This window comes from Protomyctophum parallelum (assembly GCF_964188405.1).
Source record: "Protomyctophum parallelum genome assembly, chromosome: 7".
In the NCBI taxonomy this organism is placed as follows: domain Eukaryota; kingdom Metazoa; phylum Chordata; class Actinopteri; order Myctophiformes; family Myctophidae; genus Protomyctophum; species Protomyctophum parallelum.
The window spans coordinates 9,799,988-9,820,839 of NC_139705.1; the positions used below are offsets into that span (position 1 = coordinate 9,799,988).

The following is a 20,852-nucleotide window of genomic DNA, read 5'->3' on the forward strand; positions in this document are numbered from 1 at the left end:
GTTCACCAGAGCTTTCCAATCGAAAGGAAAACTAACACACTGTGACCACACACACACACACACAACAGTGTCCAACGGTCCTAGCCTGGGTACCGAGGCTGTACAGTCTTTGACCTTGGTCCTATATGAATAGTGTGAAAACACTGTTAAGAAAATATAGTTACAGGTTAGTCATGCAATGTTTTTGTAATATATACAGTATTTGTATTAAGGGAATTTAGGCTGTTTCAGTGGTTTTGTATTTTTGTAAGTCTATGTGATGTTTGATGTTACACTACACTTACACTATACTGGTATAGCCTATATGTTTATGTTGCAGGACCAGATTGGAGAGTTTCATTCGTAACTTACAAGTATGTGTTTATCCTGGGTTAAAGTTATAGCTATGTTGTGAGTTTGCGATTAATTTTTTTAACAAAAATAGAAAAATAATTAATAAAAAATAAATTAAAATCTGGTATTTTTTAACACCATTTTGATTGCCAGAAATGCATTTACACCATGCCACAAGGCACAAGTAGTGTTAGGACAAAACAATATTATTTCACATGTGGCTCTGGTCTGAGCTAGAAACGCATTGATGAAAGCACAAGATATCGCGATGGTAGGGCCACTGACGGCGTTGGAAAATAGAGCCAGAGGGGGGCGGGGCTGCTCGAGGTACCAGAGATGTTTTTATTTTTTTGTATGTAAAATTATTTATTTAAATAAAAATGGCGGCCGTGGACAGCGGAGAGGAGAAAGTGTAAGTGTGTGCTGATGTTTTTACATGTTTGCCCACCGTTTACACCGCCGCCGTGTCCTAATATAAGACCGTTGGCGTTTCGTATGCAGTGTTTATTGGAGTAACGTGCGTTGATATTTCTCCCCGGCCTGTCCCGCTAGCCTGGTCTAACCTCACTAGAGAGGGTTGGGGAATACGTCACCAAGTTATTACTGACTATTTCCTCTAGTTTAGCGGATTGTGTTGGAGCATGGCGAGACAACCACTAAGTTTAGACCCCTTCACGCAACAGAAACCATGGTTTTCTGTCGGGGAGTGTTTTTATTTCTATGTATTATTATTTATTCTTTTAGGTAGGGACTGTCAACACAGAGCATAACAGCCCTCCTCCACCCCTTCCCTTCTCTACACCCACCACAGCTAGCTGATTAGCCACATTGCTAAAGCAGTGTGTTGGATGTGTCAAACGTCACAACGTGTGTTTGTTCACATTGCTAAGAAACAGTATGTTCATTGTTGGTGTGCCGGGCGTGTGTTTGTTCATGTCGTCAAGTGTGCTGCGGAGGCCACACGGTGTTTTATTAGTGTGTGTGATTGTTATTTTGTGAAAGCTGCTGTTGTCAGTCTCAGGTGGAGCACACAGACATGTCTGCTCTGCATCACACAGCGCGGCTGAGGACATTAGTTGGCCCAGTTTTACCTAGAACTAGAAGAACCACAACAGGATGTGTGTGTGTCTTGTCACTTTGGTTAACACAATTCAATTACGTGTTATATATTACATAATATGTTTATTATGTATGTTAAAATGTACACTTTTACTGAGCAACAACAATCACTGTTCAACAGAGTAACACATAGCTTAAATGTATTTTCTCCCATCCACAGTATGTCAGTCCATCTTTCAGAGACTGTCATTCTGTGTCCATATTAATACTGTTTCCAAACTGTTTGGGTCTCCAGTTCTGATTCTCAGTAAGATATAATTGAACTTTTCCCATTATTTAACTAGAAAGGCGCAATTCTGGGAAATAGCAAGTGTGGTTGCACCGACAATTTCAAGCTTTGAGTCTTGCATAAGTACAGTATATGATGATGATGTATTGACCAACATGACACCACAGGGACCCTAAAAAGTAGAGGTGCTCCGATCGAATGGCCACCATGATCTGACGATTTTCACTCCAAATGACTCGATCGGTGATCGGCAATTTACCCGATCTGGAGAAACCGATCTTTTATACCTGTTTTAAGTGGTATAAAAGTCAATCAGATATATAGTATAATATTGTATTGCATCTTTGTGACAGGCCTAAACATTCTCCCCTTCCTCCCCACACACAGTTTTTAAGTGGGTTTCAACATATATTATTCCAATGTTCCCCTTACGCACAAGATCAGTGATCGGGACCGGCCCCAAAATGCCTGATCGGAGCACTTCTATGATGTATGATGTATGATGACGTATTGACCAACATGACGTCACAGGGACCCTAGAAAGTTTATACAGAATTCTGTAAATAAATAAAGTGTACTGTTAGGGCAACCACACTAATCAGCAGACTTGATTTAATAACTGCTATGTTTTAATTGTCTCTTCCTCTGTTTGTTGACACTATTGGTTCTCAGAAAGACCCAAAGAAACAATGGGAAGAGATGTGGTTAATGAATCAGAAATAACTTTGGCACTCAGATTGGCCTCTGTCATCACTGGCTGGGTAATATTTAATTACCTTGCTTAGTTGTTTGGAAGGAACACAAACACATCTGATATCTGATACCTTGTTATTTTACATTACAAGACAAGACAGAGTGTCATATTTATTTTACTTTGCATGAACGTCCTTGTTGGATCTGTGTGTGTGGACGTTGTGTTTCTGACCTTTGATCAGACCTGGCTGTAATGTGTGATGGCGGGTATTTTAATACATACATTTAGTCTTAAATTCACATTGCTGAGGATCGCTCCTTTTTTATGATGATCAACACTTTATTTGTCATTCATTGCTGAGATAACTTAAATGATCTATGTATTTTGTTGTTGTAAAGGAGATAAGAGTTGATCTTTACTGGCAGGTGCAGCACTAAAACACTGTTGAGCCTGCAGGCATCAAGCCTCCGTCTGCTCCAGTGGAGCTGCTCAGTGGCCCACGATGTTAGATTGTGTGCTTGTGCTGGTCTTGTGTGTTCCCCCCAGTGAGGAAGAGGCCGGGGAGGAGGGGTCTGTGTCTGTGTCTCAGCGGGGTCGCTCCCACAGCAAGACCAAGAAGACGCGCAGGGACCGTCGCCATGCCGACAGGGGGTCAGCAACTACAGCCTCAATTACACCCCCTGTTGCTGAGTCACGGATGGAGGCGGCGGCAGAGAGTTTACTGGTAAACTCGAATCTGGTCATTCTTGTTGTTATAAGTTCAGAAATAGTAAACACCTTTCTTTTGTTTTTTTGTTTAATTTCCATAAGGATACTTAAAGCTGTGGTTCTCAACCTTTTCAGGCTGTCCGTGACCCCCAAAATAATCATATTTGAACTGGACATAATTGTAAACAAGCAAACTGAATTGTAGGCATAAATAGAAGTAAAAATAGACGATTTACAAGTGAACTTGTAGATTGGCTATGTTAATTTCTTTTGCCTCTTTTTTATATTATTTGACAATTTGGCCAATGTTTGACCAATATTAATTTTTTTATTAAATATTATATTTATTTATAGTTTAGTTAATTACATTTGGTTCATTAATGTTCTTAAAAAAATCTTTTCTCTTTTGTTTTTGTTTTTAAAAGGTCTTAAATGTCCTTAAATTGTCACTTCACTGTCATCTAGGGACCCCCCTAATCATGTGGGGAACCCCATGGGTTCAACCCACAGGTTGAGAACCACTGAATTAAAGGATACTAGTAGGAATATGTGTTTTCGCCACATAATTTTCATTCATTTTCCTCAAATTTCTTTCTGCTTCTTACTAAACCGTTCACTGCCATTCATTTTGCAAAGAGGTGGGAAAAAACATATTCTTTGAGACTTAAAGGTTTCTAGGAATAGGCAATGTACACTTTTCATCTGGTATTCTTCTGGCTGGTTTCGAGGTCCACATGTCATTACCCCTCATTGTCTCTGTGGTCAAACTAGCCAATAATATGAAAAGAGGCTCACAGTTTAGGCATATGCGGCGCTCAACAACAAGTGCACCCTCCTTTTCTGGTTTCCAAGGCATACACTAGCTTAGCTACTCACAAGTTAACACAAGTTCTGAGTTATAACATTTAGCCAGTAATTGACCTCCACTTGGCTTCAACCTACATGGCCTCTGAAAATGCTTTTAGCTTGGAAAGTGGAAGCAATTTTAAAGCAATTATGATGGCTTGTGAGAAATACATTAAGTTAACGGCAATGTAGTTTGAGGGTAAATTTACTGCAATATGTTTTACACACCTTTTCAACATGAATGGCAGTGAATGGCATTTATTAAGGAGCAAATATAAATATATAAAATATGTGGCTGATGTAAATATCAGTATTTTGATAGTGTCTATAAGGTCTATTTAGACAATGTCCTGTAGTTTATGAAGTTATACATGGTCTATTCTATTTAAAGGGATTGTGACATTAAAAAAAACGGTTTTGGAATTGTTCTTATTTTTTTTAGGTTTCAGTAGACTTTCTGTGGTCTGGGGTTTTCTGGCTCAAACAGGTGCTCTGATTTGCCGGCAGTTTGTGATGTAAGAGCCTGCAAATCCCATATATGTCAATGGGATTTGCCAGCAGATGTCACTGTTTTCACTGTCTTGCCTGTTTTCATTGTAGCTCAAAAGGCTTCCAAACCCCAAAGAAAACTCCAGACCACAGAAAATCCACTGAATGTTCAAAGTTCAGGATTTTGGGGTGTAATTGAGGTCATAAAACATCAAAGAAAAACGAAAAATAAATTAAAATGAATGTCATAAAACCTTTAATGTAGTTAATTTTACTTGATCCTGGCAGGTGTCGGAGGAGGATGTGGCGGGCCCCTCAGATTTGGGTCCTGACCCGTCTTCAGTAGAAGCAGCTGGTTCTCCTAAACAGAGACGTTCTGTCATCAGAGACCGAGGTCCGCTGTATGATGATCCGTCTCTTCCAGAAGGATGGACTCGAAAACTGAAACAGAGGAAGTCTGGTCGTTCTGCTGGGAAGTTTGATGTCTACCTTATCAAGTGAGTTGTTTGAATATTAGAGTAATATAACCAGTGGTGTCATGCTTGTAGAACACAGTACCATGCAGGTGGTACGAGTAAAAAAAATTACGTGCACGCCCAGGGACGGAACGAAACGGTGCATGTGCGTGCACGCTAGAACATGTCCCCCTTAAATTCAAGAGAAGACGCATCTAATCAACCTCGTGTCACCAGACTTTCCAAGACTCACCAAGTACCCAGTGGTCTAGGTTTACTGGCGCCCCCCTTATTTTCACACCGTGTCAAGTACCATGCCGAATCAAATGGCTACTACTTTGCATAACAACAGGACAGCTTTAACTGTTTATAACTGAGCGCACGGTAAGCATGCACACTTACAGCAGTAGGCTATGGCTCCAGTAGGCTAATGCTGCTGTGTGGTGTTCTGTACACAAGAAGAATGCCTCCTCCAGAACAGAGTCATTCGTCCAAAGCAAACTTTTTAGTTTTGCTAGTGTGCAGTAAAGATGTTTGCCTGACTATTTTAAGTCTACTTTTGGGTTTGTGTCTAAAACTCTCATACACTATTTAACAATAGGCTTAGGCTATATCAGCTGTTCTGTGTTCTGTGATGTGCACATGCACGCGCGTGCATGTGGCGTCATTAAAATGCTGTGGTACCAGTAAAAAAGAAAAACTTGACACCACTGAATATAACACTGTGTGTGTGTGTGGCATTTAACAGGAAATATATCGAAACCTTTGATTAGAACTAATAACCGTCAGACTTATAACCGAATAATTGAGAAGCACGTTTTTTTTTAAATCTTTTCTTATATCAATTAATCAACATGATAAACGTATTATTAACCGCTTAACCCAGTAATATACTTTGTACAATGGTGGTGGACAAAAATAGTGAAAATAGGTCAACAAGCTCTTGAGCTTGTAGATCTGCTATGAAATAATCATGATATTGATTTGAAGTCATATCGCCCAGCCCTAGACAGTGTCCTACTATATAAAGTTCAAGTCGACCAGTGGTTCTCAACCTTTTCAAGGCCGACCACCCAAAATAATCATCTGTTCATGACTATCTATCTACCATTCTGTTTTGTTTGTGGTCAGCTCTGAGGGGAAGGCATTCAGGTCAAAGGTGGAGCTGGTAGCCTACTTCCAGAAGGTGGGTGACACCACCACCGACTCCAATGACTTTGACTTCACCGTCACTGGGCGTGGCAGCCCTTCCCGCCGTGAGAAACGACCCCCCAAGAAGCTGAAGGTGGTGAAGCCGTCTGGGCGTGGCCGGGGGAGGCCCAAAGGTACCAGGGTCTGGAACGGGTTTACTCTGAGACACAGTCGACCCCTTGTCAGCTTCCTGGCCTTGGTTCCGCCTCCTGGTTGTTTATGCTAAAACTGAAAAATACACATTATGCCCAGTCACTATACTGCACCCGAGATGTGTCTTTTTACTGAGGCCAAGTTTAGAATAAGAATTGAATACATTAACGCCCTTGTCGCCATGACCCGCGGCACTGGGTTATCATAATTACCCTTTGATAGCCGAACCCGCGGCGGTGCGGGTATCGTTCTTTATCAAAATCCACCGGCAGAAGCAGGCACAAGGCGAAATGTGTGCGCACCCCATTGGAAACCACTCGTGATTTCTTTCCTGCCTGTTTTCTCTGAAAAATACTCCAAAATCCGTCTTTTTGTCAAATCCATCCGGCGTTCAGATGAACATAGTGATTTTTGATTCCATTGTGGCCGACATATTACCGTTTGTGGCGAAAGATAAACAACATCGCCAGCTGCTAGACTACAATGTGCTTTCGGTTCCGTCTCTGTGTGAAACACACGGAAGCGGGGCTCATATAGTCACTTTCATGACAACGCCAGGCCCAGGAAATAATTCCCAATGCATTTTTCCCATAGACATTTCAAAAAGTATTTATTTAAAGACCTTTTAAGCGTCGTACGAAGCCAACTCGAGTCGTGACGAATCATGACAACAAACACAATATTTTGGAGGAAACAAGAAGAATAAAAACAACAAAAAGAGTGTTGTAACCTGCCGTTTTTTTCTTCTTTCTAATTTTTTCTTCGGCCCAAAACATTGTGTTTATTGTCATGATTTGTCACGACAAGAGTTGGCTTTGTCCGCGGCGTAAACGTCTTTAAATAAATACTTTTTGAAAAGTCTATGAGGAAAATGAACGGGGAATTCTCTCGAGGGGGTGGGACTATACAGTTGATGTGAAGCATGGCGCAGAGGACGAGTTACTTCATGACCACTAGAGGGGATATCTCTCAAAGTGTTAAACATCAATACAAGACAACTGAAAAACGGATGGTGGCTAGAGAGAGAGGATTTTTGTCCAACCAAGTAACAACAACCAAGTGGGGTGGGACCACGGACAGGACCTGACAACGTGTAAATTGTATTATTAGGGGGAAGCCCGAAGGGCCGAAGGGCCCTATTGTTTTTCGACAGTTCTTGGCCCTATTGTTTTTCGACAGTTCTTTCTTCTTCTGCCACTTTACGCAGTTCTGTGCTGTTGCTTTCCATGAAATTCGGCAATATGGTAGAGGGCCATGGGAAACAACTTCAAGAACTGAAGCTCACATTCATTTTGACCTTTAGATCTCCCAATTATATGATTGTATGATCCACTCTATCCACTCCTGGGATTTTTATAGCCTGGTTAACCAATAACCACTCCCCCTTGAAATCACATTTCCATTAATTTGTGCGGAAGAGTCTGCACCCTGCTAATGCATGGTTGGCTGCGGGAGTACAGTGTTGACAGACAACCCCTTCAACCAATCAGTGTAAAGTTACTGTACACATGCACCTAACTGCAACATTCTGTGTTCAAGTCTCGCCACAGTATCTGAGTTACATAATCTCTCTTATCTTTGCCTTTACTGTCGTGTGTGTGTGTGTGTGTGTGTGTGTGTGTGTGTGTGTGTGTGTGTGTGTGTGTGTGTGTGTGTGTGTGTGTGTGTGTGTGTGTGTGTGTGTGTGTGTGTGTGTGTGTGTGTGTGTGTGTGTGTGTGTGTGTGCACGCTCACGCCTGCCTGCTTGAATGTGTGTGTGTGTGTGTGTGTGTGTGCACGCTCACGCCTGCCTGCTTGAATGTGTGTGTGTGTGTGTAGGCAGTGGGAAGCTCCGTCAGGCTACAGAGGGTGTAGCTATGAAGCGTGTAGTAGAGCAGTCTCCAGGCAAACTACTGGTCAAGATGCCCTTTGGCAAGGCAGAGAGTACTGCCGGCACAACCCACTCTGCTTCAATGGTACCACCTATCTGTCTGTGTCTATGTTAAGATAATGGATGAACATGAATGAACTTTTGTATTGTATTGGTATATATATAATATATTGTATTGGTATGATATTGGTAACATTAATAATGTTAATGCAGTGTTGATATTGATAATCTGGTATTGGTAATTATAGTGATGTTAATGATTATATCATTAATGATTATAATGATAATTATGTATTGATCATGATGGTAATTGATAATCATAATTATGTATTGATTAGTTTTTATTGTAAATACACAGGGGACTGTTGCCACCAAATCACGTCCAGGCCGCAAGAGGAAGTCGGAGCAGGAACTTCCTGCCCCTCCACAGACCACTCCCAAGAAGCGCGGCAGGAAGCCGGCCTCTGCATCTGTGACATCATCACCGCCTGTCGCTGCTGCCGCGGTGGCGTCTCCCTTGACCACAGCAGTGTCTGGGAGCTCGTCGGGGGCGGAGAGCTTCGCCGCCGCCGCCATCTTGGCCGCTGAGGCGAAACGGAGAGCGGCCCCTGCCAAGCCTGTTCAGGAAACGGCCCTGCCAATCAAGAAACGCAAGACCCGGGAGACGGTGGAGGAGGTTCCTCCTGCTCCTCCGCCTGCTGTCGAGGGCGTGGCAAAGGCAGAGGGGGGCGGAGGAGAAGGTAGCCAGGTGGGGGGGAGTTCAGGTGGGGTAAAGACCGCAGAGCCGCCGCCTCAACCCACCCACTCTACACACTACGGCCAATCGGATCCACATAAGCAGGTCGATGAAAGCCAGTCACATGGACACAAGTTGCATAAAGGAAGGAAGCACAAGGATAAACCGGGGAGCTCGTCAGGAGACCGTGGGAGCAGAGCTCAAGGGGACAAGGGAGGGCAAGGAGAGAAGGGAGGAGGAGATGGAGGAGGTGGCGGTAGCAGCAGCCCATCGAAAAGCCACAAGAGAAAAGAACACGTGCCCCACAAACACCACCACCACCACCACCACCACCATCATCGCCACAGAGAGTCCCCTTCCTCACCTCCCTCTTCCTCTGATCATTCTCCTCCTCTTCCTTCTTCCAGACATCCAGCCCCATCCACCCAGTCCTCCCATATCAAACCTCAAGTGGATCCTCTGAAGACAGCCCAACATCCTCCACCACCCCCGACCGCATCCAAACAACCACCCCCGACCCCATCCCAACAACCACCCCTCCCCGAGAAGAGGCAACAACAACCCCAACATCCAAAAGAAACACAAATGCAGAAACAGTCACAGCAACCCCAAGCCACATCCCAGCAATGGCCACAACCACAGCAAACTCCATCCAGACCACCACACCTTCAACCCCGGCCTTCACAGCAGTCCCAAGCCTCACCTCAGTGTCCACCCAACTCTCAGAATACTTTGCCACAGGCACGACCCCATCACCTGTCCCAACCTCTAACACCACCCTCCCAGGCCCAACCGCGATATCCAGCACCCCTACAGCAGCCCCAGACCACCCCTCCTCGGTACCTAGTGCCCCAGTCACCACCCCAACACCCCCAAGTCCACAGACAGCATGAGGCCCTGTCCCAAAGATCTCCTCCCCCAGCTCAGCACAGAACCCTGCTCCAGTCCCAACAACTGCCATCTCTTTCTCAGAGTGCTGCACACCGGCAAGCATCACCCACGCACCGTGTTCAGCAGGGCCCGTCACCCCAGGCAAGAAATCAGCATCAACAACCCCAACCTAGACACTCAGCCCAAAACCAACCTCAGCCCAGACAGTCATCCCAATCACAGCCTCAGTACAAGCCCCTCGTAAGACAACAGTCCCACCACCAACCCCAGTCCCAAGCCCAAGCCCAGCCACAACCACTCCAACGGCCTCACCTGCAACCACTAGCTCACTCTACGCCCAGGCCACAGCTCCCAAGGCCCTATATCCAGCCCTCCCACATTCAGCCGCTCCACTCCTCCTCCGGTGTACTCGGAACCAGCGCAGGACCATCACAGACAACCTCCACGCACCACCCCCCGAGTGAACAGCCCCAGGATCTCAGCACCCCGCGGCTCGGCCGAGGGAGCGTGCCAGCAGGCAGGGATGTGAGCCGAGAGGTCAGAGGGGAGGCACCCACAGACAACAGCGAGTCTTTAGGAAGAGGATCCAGTAACGTCTCTAGAACCATCCAGGACACTCCCGGTCCCACAGGAGGCTCTGGGTCAGGTAGGCTGAGGGCAGATGCAGAGGCAGCGGGCGAGGGTAGGGAGCTCAGAGACATTGTCCCACAGTCGGCCGTACCCCGGCCGAGTCGAGAGGAAACCGTAGAGTCCCGGACTGTCGTCAGCGAGAGGGTCAGCTGATTGGGCCAGCTGGCTGATTGACAGGCAGATGGACTGTAAAGTTTGGCTAATGGAGTCGACACCAAGCGGAGGCGGGAAGATACGTTTTACGGCATATTGTTGGAAGTTGAATGTTTTACAACATTTTCAGATAAGAGTAGAGTGCTGCCTAGAACCGGTAAGACTGTCTCAGCTTCAGAACAGACGCATCATGTCTGGTTCTATCTGGACATGCCCCACGCTGGCGAAGAAACTGGACAAGGAAAGGAATGGATGTCTTTTTATAGGAAAACTTTAAAAGAAAAAAAACTGATAATGTGTGTACAGTATGTACAAAATCAAAAGGCAGCTGTTTCCTGTGCCGGGCCTGTCATACAGAAAGAAACGTCACGCTTCCACAAAATAAGCTTTTTATTTCAAGTTGTTTATTTTTTTGTCACACCCCTTTTTCTTTCTGTTATGGCGTTGAGGGTCCCTTATTCAAAGTTCTCCTATTGACAGACAGTCCATCACTCAAAACTTCATGGAGATAAGGTTAAAAAACATCATAGAATAATGTTATTTTTACATCACAAACATCCATCTTCTTGTTACTACACTGACAGTTTTTCTTCCCCCCCAAATAGCCTATTTGGCCAACTTGAGGTGTGTTTGGTTCATCTCACCTGACTCTTAAATGGCCTCAAAAGGTGGATGGCATTCGGAGGGTAATATTAAATGAGCATCCCTTGTGTGTTTAAAAAAAGATGGGCGTTTCCTCCTAACTGTGGTTATATAGCCATTCAAACTTCCATATTCACTATGAAGACAGTTCTCCAAAGTTGTTTTCAAAAACAAACCAAAACCATTTAAAGAATTTCTTGGTAGTGTCTTAAAGAATGTGTAAAAAAAGAAAAAAAACATCTCTGTTTTAAGAAGTGTTCTCATAGAGAACTCTTCCCCCATTAGTCTGTTTATTACTTTTACTGTCCTTTAACCGGAGTCATATACACAGAGGCAGTTTGGTCACGGCAGTCATGTTAGCGCCACAGTCCCACCATGGCTGTTGCTAGTGTCCAGTGGCTCTGTCTCAACTGATTGTTTCTTGTACAGCCTGGACTCACTCTGCCCATTGCCTAATATGAATACAGTCCTATTAGTATGCTGTCATACATGATCTATTATACGTTTATTTTTTAATATTCATGTTTAGTTTAAACAAACTGGTTCAGGTAGGACTCACATGACCTGGCTTATACCATAACAACAAACAATAACAACATCAGTAAGCTGACACCATATAATTGCATGTTCCAGAGTTTTAGTGCCTATATGATATTGTGCGTCTTGCCAGGAGACACCATGTAAGCCAAGCCATGTTGTGTTTCTAGCTGTAGCTGTAATGTGTGGTGAGTTTATAGTTCTAATATAGACATGGAATATATTTTTTATTTCTCCACCAGATCTACTAGTCTGGTCCAAAGGAGTCGCCTCCTATTGTCGAGATTCAGTCGACGCTCCAGATATCACAGTGTCACTAAAGTTTTGGTTTTGGTTATTTTTCTTGTAGAAAGCAGATTAGGTTGGTGTTGAATGTGTTTCTGTTCTTTGTGGCACAATACGAATCCTGTCTGAATCAAATGTAGCCTGAACTCTCACACTCCCTCCCTCCCTGCCGACTAGAAAATCACTAGCATGCTTTCTGCTGTAGCACCACAATGTTACGCAGGACTTGCTCATTGACTTTCACTGTAGGGTCAAACAGAACTAGCATAGGCTAACTCTTTAGCCTGATTTGAGTATATTTATATTTTTGTAATTGAGGCAGATCTGTCAGTTTGGTTTTTCTCTCATCTTAATGAAAGGACATGTAGTTTGTAAGCAACTATTAATTGACCTCTACTGTATAATGTTTACATTTGTGTGTGGACCTCTCTAGACATAGATGTCCAGCATAGACCTCTATACAGACAAATCCACGTAGGGCTGCCCTGTAGGCCAGCTGTATGCAATCAATGCTGCGTTGTCAAGCTGATCTTAATGCGACGCCGCAGCATTGATTGCACACAGCTGGCCTACCTCTGTAGCATAGGCCTCTGTCGACCTCTGTGTAGACCTGTATAGTATGTAGACGACGGTCTATGTACCCCTGTATTGTAGCCCTCTACGGTCCCATGTAGTGTAAACGTGTATACTGTAGGCCTGTTGTGTAGACCTACTTGTTATCAGTTCAAGGAACACTTCAACCATTTTCAAACCCATTTTTGGTTCTCCTCACTATTGCTCATAATAAGCTGGCGCAATTTCTGTCTACTCACTGTGTCTCATTGGAGGGCTGTGGACATTTAAGAAACCTGCCAATCGATGGAGATTCCAAGCTAATAGAAACCACAGGCCCTCTCTTCCTGGAAAGTTGAAATCATCGCCATGGGGTGATTCACACAGACAGACAAAGCTGGGCATAGGAGGGGCATTTAATTTGTGTTTTAAATAACGAGTTAAATAACGACCACTGGTAGGCAGGTTTCTGAACTGTAGACAGAAATAGTGTCATCCTATATTGAGCATTTAGTAAGGACCAATTATATGATGATTGAAAGGTTGAGAATGGGCGAAGTGCTCCATTCAGGTCTTTCGGAATACAGATCCTTCTTTTTTCCAGTTGGTGAGAAAATGTATGAATTTTGGATCCTGTTTTCCAATCATTCTGTCCTCACAATTAGCGGAATAATAATATTGTTCCACACATTTTGAGGACAATGGTTGACAAATGATCCAAGTGCAGCTCCATAGAGATACTTAATAGCAACAATGCTGTGGATGGGGTCATGTCATGCACATGCAGAAAGAAAGGCATGCTTAGTAAGGATATGTCAACATGTTAACCTTTTCATTGCAACTTCAAAACCTACCAGAGTACACATAAACGAATTATAAAACTGTACAATCATCGACAGCAACCCTGTCGATTACTACTACATTACGTTGAAACAGGGCTGGATATTGAATTTGTTACCTGGACAACACAAAAAACGACATACTTGAACTACTTAGTACTTACACGTCTAGACTTAGTAAACAGGACCTAAGTTGCCTCTCTACTTGGAACACCTTGTAGGCCTACATCAAATCTCTTTGCCAAAAACTATCTACAACCTCACAATGCTCGCGTTGTGATGCATTGTGGGCTTGAAAGATCAGATACTTTTGGCTAATGTTCTTCCCAGAATATGGATGCTGGGGTTCAAGTGGTTATTTGTCAAGATGTCCTTGGCTTAAGCAAGAACAGCCAAACTCTGCATATAAGTTGGTTAGCCTGGGAGTGTTTTACCCGGCTCTTTCCAGTTTAGCATGGCTAGCTCTGTTTGTCTCTGGAGTGGAAGTGTAACTAGTGTTCCAGTAGTGGTAGTGGTGTCGGAGTGTGAGCCTTGTATTCCTGCATGCCACAGTTACACAGATGTATGTGGTAGTGACTTTTTCTAGCCTTATATATGATAAATATGTATTATTCTTTTAAAGCACCAGTATCTTAAAACCTGTAACCGTGTGTGTGTGTGTGTGTGTGTGTGTGTGCGTGTGCGTGCGCGTACAAATGTTTGTGTGTGAGAGAGAGAGAGTGTGTGTGTGACTCTGATAATAGGATTTTTGTTCCATCCCTGTTGAGTAGATAGGGCTGCTTCTGTTGATGTGCATTAAAACATTTGTCCATCTGTAGCTGGTGTGTTGGAACAGAAGGCTGGTTTACTGGGCTCACAACTTGGTTTTTGAGGGCAGACAGTCACCAAAATATCTGTTCTTACTTTTTGTTTGTTTTTGGACAGGAAAACAATTATAAATCCCATTTTGTTGACTGTATCGTCATTGTCTTCCACTAGATAGCGAAACGGACCTGCCTTATTCATATTTAATTTTTTCCAGTTTTACTCCCCAGTCACTGAGTCATTTCAAACAAGAATCAATTTGACATTTTCATCTCCAGTCTCTCACCAAGCTAGGACACTGTTAGCATTCCAAGCTATTACGTAGCATTAGACTAGGCTGGCCTTATACGGTAGTACATACATAGTTTTGAATACAGAATGCTAATGATGTTAACTGTTTTTGACGTATGCACAAGTGCCAATACAGAAAACATTTTACAATGTGGCAAGCACCTGATGAAGACAAATAACAACTTAAAACTTTTAGACGTGTCACTTGAAATAATTAAAGTTAAAGCCAGACACCAAGTATTATTTACACAGTTGACAAGTTTGACAAGTTACTCTACCAGGTAACTAATCATCATTTTGAGCTCTATTATAATTATTTAACCCACTGTGAAATTTTTATTTACTTGGGTCTAAATTGACCAAGAGATCTCTACCCTTATTTAGCGTGTGTTTACACCCACACCATATAGTTGGAAGAATCTCGTTTAGAGAGACCGGATGAGACCGGATCAGATCTGAAACAGTGTTAATTTCCTTGATCAAAACAAATGAAAGGTGAACTCCAGTGACATTTACCACAATGAAAACAGGGCAGCGTTGTTGAGCTTTTATTTCTTCACAAAAATTATATTAAAAGTTCCATTATAGCAGTTTTAATTTTGTTATCTTGCTTTCATGAAGGCTTTTGAGCTTCTATTCTAATTAGTTCTTCTCTACTCCCTGTTCAGTCCTAGCTGTTCTACATCCTTCTGCCTGTGTCCCTGTGCAACCCATAATGCATCTTTCTTCCTAGCTCAGTCCGTGACTGTCAGACTGTAAGGCTATTAAAGGGCTTTTCCATGATTGTTCTTAGGCTTAATGATGCCATGTTGTGCCATAGTCTCGTGTGCAATTATCATGTGTGTTTCCACTAGAAGTGGGCCTGGAATCAGGAGTAGTCCCTGCCTGCCTATACGGCTAAAACTACAGTGAATGGCAAATAACTTGGGCAACATGTCATGAGTTAACACAACAGAAACTCTACATAAAACTGAAAAGAAATGACAAGTTGAATCATGAGATTTACACAGCTATATCTGAATGGCAACGCATGCCGGCTAAGTTCTTTATTATTGTATATTAACCTGAGTTTTATTTTCTTTTTTTTATAACAAAAAAGATCAAATCACCAAAAACATGTTATTTTAACATCTGACCTACTCCTTCTGCAATTGTTGTAGTAGGCCTACATGTCTGTAATTTAACTAATAGTTTGTTGTAAGCAAGCAAACATGCTCAGAACCATTCAGCCTGTCTGAAGGCATATAGAGACTGGCAGTTGACAAGCATGATCTGTTCTTTACTTACACCCTAAACTATAGACACATCTGAGTCTGACTGACTACAATGCCATTGTAGAATAAATGTGATTGTGTGCTCCTGCAATGTCATCCTCTCGGCTGTCTACATTAGTGTATATTGTTCACGAATGATATTCGCTCACAAGAATTATTCTTTTGGGAATAAACATTCCCTGCCGTTGACAGAGATCTCCGTCAAGTGTAATCCAACGTTTCACCGCTGATGCGGTGACGGAGATCTCCATCATGTGGTCTTTTCAGATAGATTGTGCTCTTCGCCGTATGAATGGTTCTAGGTTGCCAAGCAACGGATACAACCGGAAGGAAAATGTAGCCAATGACCCCATTGAGTTACTTAAAGAGGGCAGGCCCTGTTCATCTCGGATATCCCACTTCAGTGATGACTGTGTATCACTGTGAACTAAATTACTTGGAGAACCAAATAACTGTCTGATAACATTCACTGAATGAAGCTAGCGGTCTCATTGACTGTATCTCTGTACAACTGAGTGTAGAGTACCACTACCAACATCCTGATGTCAAAGCCATGCCCCTTGTGGGTCATAAAGACATTTTCCCATTCAAAACTCCCATTGAATATTTACAAATCACTTTAATAAAAAATAAATAGAGTCAAGGCATTTCCTCATGGGTAACAAGCATAAACTGTACTATCCAAAGAGGCAGAGAAACGGGGGCAGGCACAGTTCTTCTTATTATAGGATGTGATTTTTCAATGGGAAAATGCCTTTACGAACCAGAGGTTTTCAATCAGTACCTGCAAACGAATGACTTGAGCCTTCACTCAATGTACCATAGGGAAATGAATTGGCCACAGTAGCAACACACAGTACAATATAACACAGCACGTGTAGTGTGAGTAGCATAATGGAAACGTGATAGGTGGCATAACAACAAAAATAGAAAATGAGTGACAGAACAAAACATATGAGGACATTGTCAGCATTCAAACATCAATAAATAGGAATGACAAAAAATGTCATAATGCAATGCTCAAGCATGAGCATTATGCATGGTAACAAAAATGACTGCAGCAGAACAGAATAGAAAGAAAAAAAAAAGTTATATATAGCACAAAAGTACTTCTATCATTTTGTGTTCTCACTTTACATTTTATTCGCACTACAAAGAGGAACGGAAACCCCACAGGCGTAAGACTCTCCCACAAGGTTGTATAGCCTAAATGTCACTAACAAGTCCATATAATTAATGCATGGTGAATCTTGCAATATGACAAATAAAAATGATAATCAGCGGTCTCATTCATCATCACGAGTTGCATACGAATGTGTTGGGAATCAGTTATAACCTTGCATGGTTAGTTTCCACATGGAGTCAACCCCCATCTGTGTTGATACGCCCAATTTCCAGCACCGTGTTTGTCTGCAGCTACGAGCTGCCCATTGCTCGACTTGAGTTCTCAGTTCACCAGTTGTACAAGTTGAACTGAATGTTTTGGACTGTTTCAGTTCAGTGAGTGGGATTATGCAGTTGGAGCACCGGTCAAGCACTGAAAGACGTTGTGAACGAATCGTTTGGAATTAATCTTTTTAGTGAACTGATTCTAATGATATATTTGAAAGTAATGTCAATGCCAATCACTTCTAGACAGAAGAAGGGGACAGTGGGGAAAAGCTTGTGGACTATATGACAGAGTACCAAAATGAGCTAGCTGGTCTAAAGACACTAAAGCAGTGAGTGGCATACAGTATACCGGTACATTCTAACTCGAGGATTGGTGATTGCCAGTGTACAACATCTAGATGGCTAAGTATCTAGGTGTTAAATGGTAACAGCAGATCTCTGCAGAGTGCAGGCTGGACATTTTGTTTGTATGAACAAACAGAATCCTCTATGTCTAGAGGACAGCAGCAACAACAACTGTATATGTCTTGTGACCATACAGTACAGTACAGTAGTAAAAGTACAAGACAGTATACTGAGTAGTGAGTACAGGGTGTTGGTTGTTGTCTGTAGAGACATCTCTGATTGACACTTTAAACAACTTCTTAGCAGTTGATAATGGAACATATAGCATCCTTAAATCTCGATACACCTAACTTCAAAATAAGTGTGTTTTAAGACGGACCCTAGCTGTCGGCCATGTTTCTCTTTCCACCACAGCAGATGGCCTCACGACTAAGCTCGTAACTCTTTTTATTTTATTTTATGTAACTTGATCTTCTTCGTCTTTGATTAAGCTAATGATTTTCCCATTGAATTATAATGGAAACAATAGTGTTATCACCTTTACCATTCCACAGCTTTTAGACAAAGGAAAGCCTGTATGTCTCAGTCTGTTTGTCTATCCCTGCCTGGCTGTTTGTCTGTCTTTGTCTTTCTGTCCTTAACCACAGCTCCCACCTGTCCTCTCGTCCTGATCCTCGGATAATACATACGCCAAGAAAGGGAGATGATGTTCTGTTTAATATATGTCTATATCTATATACAGTTGCATGATGTTTGTGTAGAATAGGAGAAAATACATCACAAGTTATTTATTGAATGCCAGTTCAGGTTGACAAACAACAACAAAAAAGTTTTGTTTTTATTTGAAGCGCTGGTGGTAAACATTAGTCTGTGCCTTGAAGTCAAAAGTTCTAGAGTTTCTAAACTGTGTTTGATGTAATTTTTTATTGGTGTGTTTTGCCCCTTGTTTGCTCTGCGCTTTTACTGTAACATAGATTACTAATAGACAAGTATTTTCTTAGATGGATGACATGCCTGTTTTTTCTTGCAGTTTCATATTTAAAGACTGTGTGGGGGCAGGGTTATTGTCAGGCAATAATAACTAAAGTTCTAGGACCTTTTAACCATGTTGCAATCTCTGTTTTATCGTCATCTTTATTTCAGTACTTTTTGTTTGAAAGTATTTGTCAGTTAACCTTTATAACAAGGATTTCAGCATACCTGATAATGTCATTATGCCTTAGGGCACGGTCACACCGAGGTTTAATTCTACCTGCGAGGGTGGATTCTTCCAATGCTTTTCAATGAGAATGGAGTGCTTTCTTGCAATTTGTGGATTTTGCAAAAACAAACAACCAAACAAAACAAAACGCTCCGTTCCCATTGAAAAGAATTGGCGGAATACACCCTCATAGATAGAATGAAACTTCGGCGTGACCGTGCCCTTAGTCCTATTTTCTACTAGAGAATATTCCCAGGCTGCCCAATTTGGTTTGATAAAAACATGAATGAATGATCTGCACTTTATGAAATGTATTTCATCTGTATGCAGAACTCTGATCCTTCTTTAACTTTCCCCAGGCCGTGTCTTGCCTTTCTGACAACTCCAACAGTATAACAAAGTATTACATCAGTTTGTTGTTTATTTGTTTCTGTCAACTTTTCTAGTATTGTACCTCTTTATTTTCTGCGGCCTATGTAACAGACATAGTAAACCACATATATGATATACTGCACCTGATGCACTGTGTGTTCGTTGCTGTCATATCTATGCTTAGAAGCACTGCTTTACTGACATCTGCTCTTGGGTGGTGCAGAAAGTCCCTGCTCACCACCATGCAGGTTGTGGGTTCAAAACTTCAAATCCATCGTGGTGCCGGGGAAGGATGATAATAGTCACTGCATGTACTCCTACGGGCTAGGACGGCACCTGTCAGTGGGGAGTGTTGGGTGGGAGGAGTAGGACGAAGGCTCTACAATGTCCTCCCGGTGGGGACTCCTCACTGGTAGGTAGGATAGATAGCAGTGACAACACAGAAATCTCACTGAGAGAGTATTATCATTCTAAAGCCTGTGTCAGAGCCATGCGACATTACTATTACTATATTAGGCCTACTATTACATTACTATGGAGGCAATTCAATCCACAGCCTTCTATTAACTAACCTCTAATAACGCAGTAATACATATGGTAAAAATCACACCCGTGTGAAGTGAGGGGCTCTCTTATCATTATGCATCTTCTCATTCTGGTGGCATCACAATTTGCATCCTCACTTTTCATTATCATCATCATTATTCAGCATGCTCAATAGATGTGATATGTTGTTCAAGTTACTTTTAAAAAGTAATTAGTTATAGTTACTAGTCTGAAAAAGTAACTAATTACTTTACTAGTTACTAAATTATGAAAGTACTAGTTACTTTCATAATTTAGTAACTAGTAAAGTAATTAGTTTATAAAGTAAGGTTACTAAAGTTAGTGAAGTTACTTTACTAAAAAATAAAGGTTTTAAAATAACATGATTTTCCAATTCAGACACATTGTTTTCAAGGAAAAAATATTCCCTAATGTCACAGGTCCAGTTGTGGTTTTGTTTTAAGCTCTACTCTAAAAAACAGGAATAGAACACTTATGGCAATAGTACAATATCCAAAATCACAGACAATATCTAATACTGATAATACTGATGCCCTGCCCATGCACAGACAGGCCTAAAGTAATTACCCTATGTTGACCAATCATCATTATGGTGTCAGCGCACCATGTCAGTTTACATGACAGACTCCGCACTGGCAGGAGTCACGTAACGTGGGTAACTACTAACTCACCCATTGAAAACACAGTAACTTGGCGTTACTGAATGGGAAAATGTAAAGAGTTACATTACAAGTTACAGCAAAAAGTAGTTTCGTTATGTAAAGTATAACTTATGTAAGGGCATTAGTTCCAACCATAGACTGTAAAGAAATATGGACAAAGCGTTCCCCGGGTCTAACATGGACGTAAAATGAAGCCTGTAATTCCTTGCACTGTCGCCATATTTCTAGATCCGCTTGGGCCCAGCTGGCCATTGGCTGGCTCCGTTTGGGCCCAGCTGGCCATTGGCTGGCCCAGACAACAAGGCGGGACTTCCCCCCCTTACTCTTCGTTGGTTTTTATTTCGACTGAACGGGGGACGTGGCTCCCGTTCATAGACCATCATTTTCCAAAAATAATATTATGACATGAGAAATGAGACTTTAAACTCGTGACTGGAAGCAGAAAGTATTCATAACCATGTATGTTTATTAAGGTAATACAGTCAAGGTGAAGTTGGGCCCAAATACATGGGCCTCTATGGAGCTATGGGGTTTTTTGGGCCCAATGACAGCGCCACAACAGGCCATTATATATGTACTTTCAGGAAGTCCC

General features: G+C 42.3%; 1 protein-coding gene across 2 annotated transcripts; it reads left to right on the forward strand.

Moving 5' to 3' along the window:
- Positions 1–646: 646 nt before the first annotated feature.
- Positions 647–19,173, forward strand: mecp2 (methyl CpG binding protein 2). 2 transcript variants are annotated; one of them, XM_083770200.1, is made up of 6 exons: positions 647–745; positions 2,922–3,099; positions 4,707–4,915; positions 6,005–6,198; positions 8,036–8,172; positions 8,446–19,173. In XM_083770200.1, exons 1-6 carry the CDS (start codon positions 714–716, stop codon positions 10,495–10,497), a joined length of 2,802 nt encoding a protein of 933 aa, XP_083626326.1. In that variant the 5' UTR covers positions 647–713; the 3' UTR covers positions 10,498–19,173. The 2 variants fall into 2 exon arrangements, with proteins under 2 accessions (XP_083626326.1, XP_083626325.1); XM_083770199.1 differs by lacking the exon at positions 647–745 and having other exon boundaries at positions 764–3,099.
- Positions 19,174–20,852: the final 1,679 nt, after the last annotated feature.

Excerpts from the sequence above, each read along its gene's own strand:
- mecp2 (XM_083770199.1), top strand. The coding sequence starts at position 2,878 with ATGTTAGATTGTGTGCTTGTGCTGGTCTTGTGTGTTCCCCCCAGTGAG. Across the intron at positions 3,100-4,706 it reads CGGCGGCAGAGAGTTTACTG|GTGTCGGAGGAGGATGTGGC; the intron begins GTAAACTCGAAT and ends TGATCCTGGCAG. Across the intron at positions 8,173-8,445 it reads CAACCCACTCTGCTTCAATG|GGGACTGTTGCCACCAAATC; the intron begins GTACCACCTATC and ends GTAAATACACAG.